General features: G+C 39.2%; 1 protein-coding gene across 1 annotated transcript; it reads left to right on the top strand.

Annotated features, from left to right (window-relative positions):
* Positions 1-1,086: 1,086 nt before the first annotated feature.
* On the top strand, positions 1,087-9,380 carry NUS1 (NUS1 dehydrodolichyl diphosphate synthase subunit). The gene is made up of 4 exons (XM_010171243.1): positions 1,087-1,208; positions 3,791-3,943; positions 8,320-8,419; positions 9,148-9,380. The coding sequence occupies exons 1-4, from the start codon at positions 1,115-1,117 to the stop codon at positions 9,236-9,238; spliced, it is 438 nt and encodes a 145-aa protein (XP_010169545.1). The 5' UTR covers positions 1,087-1,114; the 3' UTR covers positions 9,239-9,380.
* The last annotated feature ends 212 nt before the right edge of the window (positions 9,381-9,592 follow it).

Here is a 9,592-nt window from a genome sequence, read left to right as displayed (position 1 = left end):
GATGTGGAAACTGCTGTTTGTAGCAGTTTCTAATCCCAGAATCAGGTTGAGGTGATGTCTCATAAACCTGATAGTGAAATTGTATACAAGTTCAGTGTTTCTTGTAAGATTATTGAATGGGCATTTTTAAACTGGTCAACTGAAGTGCTGGACAGGATTTCTGAATGAAACTTAAGCTCTTAGTAACAACCCCTGAATACAATGGGATAAAAGCGTTATCAGTTCCGAAGTAAATATGCCTGCCTACACTTTTACGTTGTAAATATTTAAGCTGTGACACTTAATTTTTTACTGTGGCTTTTAATTAAAAATAGTTGTGTTGTGTCTCTCTTAAGAGCTAGAATTTATTTTAGAACAAGAACACAAGTAAGTTTGATTAAGCAAGCTTTTGTAATCTCCTGCGCTCAAAATGCATCTACCATAGACATGTAAGTATAGAGAGGCCTTGGGGATTGCGTTAACTCCTTGGAATGTACAGCTTGTGAAATCCTCTTATTAGGAAATCCATGGCATCGCCCGTGTCGTAGCAGTGGACAGTTACTGTGGCCTGAGAACCCTGATTCGGTCTTCTGGCTCTTGCTTTGTTAGCCTGCAGCCTCAGTGGTTTGGCAGAAAGTGGTAGCAGGTTTAAGCTGCAAATCTACAGCAGCATGGACATTAAAGAATCTTGGTGTTAATGGTCCTGCACAATAAGGTATTGCTCTCTCTAACTATTGCTAGTATAGTAAGGACAATTAAGTCGTTATTAAAGAATCTTGGTGTTAATGGTCCTGCACGATAAGGTATTGCTCTAACTATTGCTAGTATAGTAAGGACAATGAAGTCGTTAAACTATCCCTTGTGCAATTGCAGCTTGCTACCTAAACCAGGCTGAGTGAAAGAGGAACAAAAGCATGAGAGTTGTCTTTCCAAGGTCACTGAGAGAGTCATGTGCAATAGCATTTGCCTTGGATTCTTATCGTACTTGCGAACTCCAGTTTGAAACCAGTACTGGCTACCTGATTCTTTTTTCCTCCTGCCTAGTGTCAGATTTGTTTTGTAGCACTCTTTATGGGAGCTGGCTGACAATGCAACCTTTTTTAAAGGTATTTTCAAGAGAAATAATTCAAGATTGATGGATGAAATTTTAAAACAGCAGCAAGAACTCTTAGGACTAGATTGCTCCAAGTACACCGTGGAATTTGCAAATCAAGACAAAGCTGATCAAGGTAAGATGAATTGTGAGGGGGGATTGGTATGACTCAAAATATAAATCATAACTCTGCTTTTACTTAAACACATTCCTGTGTGCAGTGACCTTTTCCTTCGTTAAGCACTGATTATCAGAACACATGCAACCTTCCTGGGCTAGTAGTAAGTTTCCATTGTGCTTATTTATTCTTGCTGTTGCAAGAAAAAAATAAGCACAGTGTTGCCCTCTTCTTCCCATAGCGGTCACTACTGGGTAGTCTGATCTTCCCTTTAGCCCAGCTGTTGTGCCATGACCCCTTTAATGCATCAGTGTGCCTCCACACCCCACTGTTTCAGTGAGATTAATTCCTCTGATATGAGAGAGTTGAAAAAGCCCTGGAGTTACTATAAGGAAACTGATGTCAAGGTAACAGTGTGTGCCCTTCTGTCTTTCCAAACTTGCCCATCAAAGCCAGGAGGAGTCCCCATCCCTGGAGGTATTTAAGAGTCATGTAGACATAGTGCTTAAGGACATGGCTTAGTGAGGGACTTGTCAGTGTTTGGTTAATGGTTGGACTTGATCTTAAGGGTCTTTTCCAATCTAGGTGGTTCTGTGAAAGAGCAAAACTGCTGGTTGTCATAGCAACATATAATTACACCAGGAACGTAAAGGTGTAAGTTGAAAAAATTTTAAAAAATAATAATCTATGATAGCAGCTTTTGCATATAGTAGAAGTGGAAAACAGGTATATGTTTCAAGGTTAATGTTTGTTATTCAATACTGTCTGCTGCAAATATTCATTTACATATGCTAACTGGCACAAATGCTAGAAGTCTGTTCAAAGTGTAGTAAATCACAAGCATATACTTATTACAGCAAGCCTTTGCCTCAGAGCTATAGGCTGATACTTACAGCTCTCCTACAACTCATAATATTAGATCTCATAATAAAAACCTTTATATTTTAAGACAATCATATTACATAGTTCAAAGACCTAAGGAAAAAGAACCTACACTTCACAAGCTGTAGTGCATTTAGCTGCATTGGAGATGCTGTTGGCTGAGTTTTGCTTCCCCTCCGAGAACTAATAGGATGGATCCTTTGTGCTGGTTTTCCAGTATAAAGTCCAATGTTGCAGCATAAACTTGCCTTGTAAGCAACTTGGGCTAAGGGGCTAGCATTTACATGGAAACACCTGAGTTTCATCTTATTTCTCTTTGTTTCTGTGAAGGTTGGAATAACCAGCAGAAAACAGGGTAGACTTAAACTAGCATACTTACCCCACTTTAGGTAAGTGCAGTTGTTTATGTCCAGACCAAATTAACTACTGGAAAACTGCTCAAACTTACTAACTGAAAGGGTACAGTTAAGTCGGAGGAATCTTTTGTGCCAGAAACTATGAAAAGCAGAAGTGTTTTCTGTTCTTCATATAATTTTTCATTCTTACTTGGAAGACTCCACGGTCAGACCAGGTGCTTCATACTTTGAACTGAACAAGTTGGCAGCTGTCTAGTTTATAATAATAAACTGCATTTTTTCACTTCTTTTGAGAAGCAAAAAGACATGTCTTGTATTTATTAATACTGTTAGAAAAAATTTCTTTAGCATAGGACATAAGACACATTAAACAATATTGAGGAACAATTATTTTCATTGTGGTTCCTTCAGATAGAGTAACTGAGGTTTTCTTAGGTGTTCCTATGAGTCTTCTGACTGTATTCTGTGGTCCTTTGCAATCAGGTTCTACAGGTGTAAGAAATACTATTTTTAACTAGCTAGTTATAACTATCATAAGTTCTGTATCAGGCTGCTGTGTCCACACACTAGTATTAAACCCAGTTACTTCAAGCTGGGTGTAATCCACTATCTGTAGCCTTCAGCTTCCTTGGTAAGTTTACTTCTCGGGTACCTTATCAGAACTGACAATGATGCAAGTCACGTAGTGTGGGAAGACTCATACTTCACAATGGTGTAGACAGTACAATTGTTGCAAAATGCCCTCTTAAGTCACAGACAAAATTACAGATTAATAGATGGATTCTGGTACTGTTATCTGGTTCCTAGCTTCTCTGTAGCAATCTTATGTTGATATTGTAACTCTTGGATCAGTTTTGAAGTGCTGCTGAAGGATCCTGTGATCATATTCGGGAACAGCCCCAGCTTAATCATTGTGTCACATGAATGTCCACAGTAGCTATTAAAACACCTTCCTCTTTTAGGGTAGGAATTACATTTTTTTTTCCTTTCCCTGAACTGCAAGTCTTTCTGTGTTACTTACCCCCCCCAAGTTACTATCTAGGCACCTTCCTCACACTGCTTTGCCTGACAGCATAAGAACCAATGTAAATTCCCTGAAAGACTCTACATTTCAAGACTGACATTACTTAAACCACTTCTCACAAGACTCCTCAAAATAGTTACCTTAAACTTGTGTTTTAGCAATACAGCAAATCCAGAAGACTCTTGCCCACTTCCCTAAGAGATGGATAAGGTCTATGACTAGTTATAAATTGTATTAAGTAAACTACAAGTTACTTTCAGTCATATCCTGTGAATATCTAAAGCACATTCAAAACAACTATATTTCTGTTGCTTTTAAACTGTATTTTGTACTTTCAGTTTTAAATTGCCAATCTACATTGAAGGTGCTGTCTCCGGAAGATGGAAAAGCAGACATAGTAAAAGCTGCTCAGAACTTTTGTCAGTTGGTAGCACAGCAGCAAAGAACACACACAGACCTGGATGTGAATGTGTTAGACAACTTATTAAGTAGTAAGTATGGCATGGTCTGGGGGGAGGAGGGGGTAGAATACTTGATTCATAATGGGTTTACTTGTATTGCTTAGAATGTATGCATCTTGATGCTTAGTCTGTCAGGGTAAGTTATGATTATTGCTTCCAGGCTTCTGCTTAAAATTTCTTACTGTTTACTCCCTTTTGAGCTTTTGCTTTAAGGAGAAAAATGAAACCTTAAGCTAAATTGGAGAGTCTCAGCTTTTCAGAGTTTACAACTGCTGACCTTAAGCTAAATTGGAGAGTCTCAGCTTTTACAACTGCTGTTGGGATGTTCTGCGATGAGCTTTCTGAAAAAAGTACTGCTGGGAACAGCTGAAACTAAACTGTTATAACTTAGGTAAATTTCCTGCAAGTTAGCATGTTACAAACCTGGGTGCAGGCAGAGAGTCTCTTACTGATCTCATTACAGCAATTAAATCGGTTACTGCTGCCTAACTACTACCCTGAGTGCAAACAATGAAGCACTTGCTGATCTGCTGCTGCTGCTGTATAACCCATTAGTATCTTCGTTACTAGTCCATGGAGACTGCTGACTCTGCACTGAGGTGCGTGGCTATGTGCAATAGCTATGAAAAGGGCATCTCACATCTGGGAGTAGAAGAAGACGCCACTTACCCAGTGGTGCTGTGGAGCCATAATAGTTGTTCTGCTTTCCTAGGTGATCCATGCATGTTATTTGCAGCTGTAATTAGCTTGGCAAGGTTCAGGTTTCAGATTGCACACTTCAACCCGGGTGTCTGCAGGCACATTATTGTAGTGTGGCTTCCATTAATTGGACTTTAGAGAGTGATTTTATTTTTTTTTAAATGCGTGGTCAGCTGAATTGCTCTGACAACTGACCACAGTGTCAGTTTAGACACTTTAATCTTAATTTCAAACTGAATTCTTTCCCTGTTGTCAACATACTGCATGATACCTTCTCACTGTAACAGAATTATTAAACATATTTAATAAGGCACCCTAAGAAATAACTTGGACATCTCTCCTTTTATACCCCAAAGGCAATTTAAGGAAATGAGTAATTGCTTCTTTAAAACAGTCACTCATTTTATGAAGAACTGGTGACAATTGATACCTGCATATGTATTTTGCCTAGTGATGTTTTAACTGGAGCTTCTCAAACACTTGTTCATGATCTTCTGTCCATGCATTTAAGTGTCTGGATATGTTAAAAGTATTAGGTCCAGTCTTACTTAACAATAAATCTGTTCCATTTAATGCATGCTAGCTGAGCTCAGAAAGAGGAATCTCCTAAACTTTTAATCTGTCAAAACTGTAAACTTAGAACACAGGCTACTTAATCTGTGTGGCTAATAACTGGGGATAGTATCTATAACTAGTCCTGCTTATTAATTTGCTTGGTTTTAATATTTAGGACAGTTGGAGGTGAAGAACTATTCTTTCATGACTTATTTAGCAGCATCTTATGAAACTACTCATTTTAGTTGTAGTTTCTGTGCATCCTTAATGGCAAGGTATTGAATGTAAACATCTGTGAGTTACTGATATAAGTTGAGAACAAGTTCTGAAAAGCAATACTTGAGTAGCTATATTTTTAGTGTTTGTGTTCATGGTGACTTCTGTAAGTTTCTTTTTGCACATTTTGATTTAAATACCTGATAATGTAGGTTTTTAACTTTCTGTTCATCTTTACAATGCAGTTATTGAAGTCTAGTCCTAAAATGGTACGGTTCCAGTTTGCCATGTGGCTTTTCTGGTTCTTAACCCAGTCATACTCTAATTTTTGCATCTTGAGTTTTCTTCAGTGTTAAGAGTAATTTCTTCTGAGCAATGCCTCAGCTAACCAGCTTGTTTTCAGAAAAGTAGGTGCCAGCTGCATTATAACATTGCCTCTACTTGCTGTTGCTTCCCAGTTAAGAAAATGACTGTCAATTAAGGCTGTTCAAGTTGCCCTATAAAATCTACGTGGAGAAGAGAAGGGTGGTGCTGTCAGCTCTACTAGTTCCTTCCTGTTCCTCTCACAGAACTCCTGACCTAGAAGGGATGTTGCCAGATTCCTGTCCTTTGAGTGTCCAAGTCTTTTGGCTTTTTTTTTTTTGAGTCTGCTCCCAAATCCTGCTGTAACTCTGGCAGCTCTGAGGGAGTTTCCACATGTGAAGTATCTGCAGTGTTGATATGTTTAGGTAGAGGAATAGATGCAGAGTGGAAAGCACAGGACTGTGTTTTGAATAGGCTGTTGTGACAGTAATACTACAGTGTACGTTTTCATTTTCCTTCAGATAGGAACCAGAAGGAAATGTTAGCATTAACTGGGCTCTCTGAAGGTCTTTCCCTGTTTGAAAAGCCATTGCAGTCTTGAAGATCCTGCCGCTGAACTGGCCAGCTGAGGAGTACTCAGCTACTGAATCAGCTGATGAGTAAAGCTTTCCACTTCCTACAGAGTCCCCACTTCTAAGTATTCACTGCTTCCCTGCAAATTTCTTTCATACTAACATGCTGGCTTCTGAACACATAAGTGGCTTTTGCTTTATAATTTTTTTTCTTAATTTTGAGATAAGATTTGGAGTGTGGCACAAGGCACTTGTATCTAAATACTTCATCCTTCTTTAGAAAGGCACATGCTTGGGAAAACAGCTTCTTTACCTCTGGTAAAAGGATTACTATTGTGTGATTCAGTGTGGAGGGAGGATGTGAACTTTTTGAAGTCTCCAGCTTCAGTTTCAAAATCTGGGTGGAGTGAAATTTGATAGGACTTCAGTTTCCTGTTCTGCTGTTCCCAAAGTTAGGTTCCTCTGCAACTAAACTCAAACTTGTAAAAGGCTCTTGGGTGTGTTGTTTTGTTTTTTAAACAAGTGAGGAACTAATTGAGAAGTAACATCCAAAGGCAGAGAAAACAGGCAGTTTTAAACTTTATCTGCTAAAGGTAGGCATTATGCACTGTAAGCACTCTTGCAGTTAACTTGTAGAATTAGTGGACAATGGAAGGGGTAACAAGAAATAGCATGCAATAATCATGACTAAGTGCAGCATTATGGGAAACTAGGGCTGTGATTGCTGGAATGCTTTTCAGGTGAGCTAGGTGGGTGTATGAAGAACAGCTTACCTTCTTGGGTCCCCTTGGGGTACTGTATTGGTTTTTGCATGTTACCCTAATCAACTTGCTAGAATTAGCAGGGAAAGCTGGACTAAGATTGTTCATTCTGAGCTTATTGCCTATCTGCCAATTTTGACCTGGAGTAGCTCAGGTGTGACAGAAGTGCATGGAACGGAGACAGTGTCATTTTGCCACTGATTGTCCTCAACCTTGGAGGATCAGTAGGATGCTCTCACTGGTGAGCCAGACAGCAAGCTACTAAAGATTTAATTAGCTTGTCTTTTCTTGGGGAGACTTCCTTGTGCATCAAACTGTAGTATTGGGTCTCAGCTTTTCAGGGAATAAAGTTTAGTAGCTTTTTTCAAACAGCTGTTTGTATTTCTTGTTCCAGTGACTGGGCAGAAACAGCGAGGTCATCTGAGTTGGGATCAGACTAGTGGAGTGACAGTGACTGTAGTTTTAAGGTATGGGTAGTAAGAGTGTGAGCACTTAGTGAAGTCCTTCGGTGTTATGCAGCCTGGCTGTGGATGATGTCCACTTAGTAACAGGAAAAAAAATTGCCCTGTTCTTCCTCACTTGTCTAACCAGAAAGATGTCACCTGCAACAGTTTGTCTGAAATGTCACAGTAAAAGTTATTTTTAAAATTGTCTGTCTAGCTTCATACTGAGAAAAAGATAGTTCATATGACAGGGTTTTTGTGGGGGGTTTTTTGGGTTTTTTTTACAACTTGTTTTCTTGATGCTCTGTGATACCAATTTGTTCTTCCTCAGTGGAACCTCCTTAAGTGGGGTTGTGGTTTTTTCGTGTGTGAGTGTGTGTGTGTGTTAGTAGTCCTTTTACTCTGCTTGACTGCAACCATGCATAGTTGAGTTAGGACTGTAGTAGGTATTGATCAGGGTACAGCATGTTCTACGCTACTAAAATCAATTTTGCCAAGACAAAACTAGAACCAGTCAGTTTAAACAGCAGTGTTAAGGTCTACTGTTATTCAAAACAACGTAACTGTTCCTATCACTTCATTACCAAGTCTTTGAAAAGTTCCTGACATAAAAATAACAGTCCAACTGGGCCTGCAGTGACTGCCTAAGCTTTTCCTTGGCTGGTCCTGTTCAGGTGATACAAGACCAGTCTGTCCTCTTGGGCTCTTAATTGTTACTTTGTCCTCGTTTGTCCTCAGGAGCTAAAAAAAAAAAAAAAAGCATTAAATGAAAAAGCAGATGCCTTAGGATTTAGAATTAAAACAAATCTTCTGGTGAATTTAACAAAACCTAATTTAACTTTTTTTTTTTTTTCCAGGTACAAATGGATTTCCTGATCCTGATTTAGTCTTGAAGTTTGGTCCTGTGGACAGCACATTAGGATTCCTTCCATGGCACATCAGACTGACAGAGATCGTGTGAGTTGCCCGTAAATACTGTAAAATGCGTTGGAATAACATCTAACTAAACAAGCCTTTATGTGACTTACTTTATGGAAATAGCCATAAGAGGACATCTGCCTAAACAAAGGTGTCTGGAGATTGATCTGAGGGCATTTAAAAATGATTGAATGAAACCTGTCAAACATTCATTGTTGCTTCTTCAGCCACAACTGGGCAACAGCAGGCTCTACTCTTCAGGTTTAAGGAAAAGCTTCTGTCACTGTCTAGTCTCAGTGGTCCAATCCCAGTTCAGTCAGTGTTCCTCATGTGGATTTTGAGTAGCTTACAGGTTTCTATTAGGAAAACTAAGGATATAAGGGAAATAGGGTAATGTGTGAGGACCCTGCCTCTGGATTACTTTCCAACTTTGACGATAACTGAACTGACTATAGTTGCTGCATTTCTTAAATCTGAGAGTGTTTATAGGGCACTTGAATGTCTGGCAGACACACTTGTGCTTCTCCAACTTTCTCAGTAATTTTAAGTGCCTATGGGCTCCAATGGATAGACTTTGATTTAAAGGGTGACAAATTATTAACAGCTAGTTTAGTTACTAGAGCTGAGTGACAGCAACAGTGTTGAGAACAACTTCACAAGGTTACTCAGACGATAGCTCACTTTAAGTAGCGATATTCCTGACTGGCTATGCAAATTGTGCAGTGTTGATAAAAGCTTATTTTAACTCTTGTAACTTGCTTTCTCAGTTCTTTGCCTTCCCACCTGAACATCAGCTATGAAGACTTTTTCTCTGCCCTCCATCACTATGCAGCCTGTGAGCAACGCTGGGGAAAGTGACTTCTGGCTGAGCACATGGAGTCAGGCTTTCTGTGGGAAGGAATTTATGTCTGTTTACAAGCACCTGTGACCCATAAGTCTGGTTCATAGTCCTTTCTTAATTTATCAACAAATTCAATAAAGTGTCTTACCTTTCTAGAGAGTCTGTGTGAATGCGTGAGAATCTATGGGGAGGGGAAAATTCACAGATTTTCTTTATGAAGAAGACAGTTACTGCAAGCAGAACTGTTCAAAGCTGAATTACCTTCACTTTCATGTCCAAGTAACCAAAAGAACATGCAAGAATTAAGTCTTGTGAAGTCTACAGGACAATGTAAATAGGAGTTCTGTACCCTGAAGGTCCTTAAATCCAAG

The sequence above is a fragment of the Antrostomus carolinensis genome, unplaced genomic scaffold (genome assembly GCF_000700745.2).
Source record: "Antrostomus carolinensis isolate BGI_N321 unplaced genomic scaffold, ASM70074v2 scaffold17277, whole genome shotgun sequence".
NCBI lineage: Eukaryota > Metazoa > Chordata > Aves > Caprimulgiformes > Caprimulgidae > Antrostomus > Antrostomus carolinensis.
This window is presented reverse-complemented; position numbering and strand designations above follow the sequence as displayed.

Coding starts and splice junctions, on each gene's coding strand:
- NUS1 (XM_010171243.1), top strand. CDS start 1,115: ATGGATGAAATTTTAAAACAGCAGCAAGAACTCTTAGGACTAGATTGC. Junction 1,209..3,790: donor TCAAGACAAAGCTGATCAAG/GTAAGATGAATT, acceptor TTGTACTTTCAG/TTTTAAATTGCCAATCTACA. Junction 8,420..9,147: donor ATCAGACTGACAGAGATCGT/GTGAGTTGCCCG, acceptor TTGCTTTCTCAG/TTCTTTGCCTTCCCACCTGA.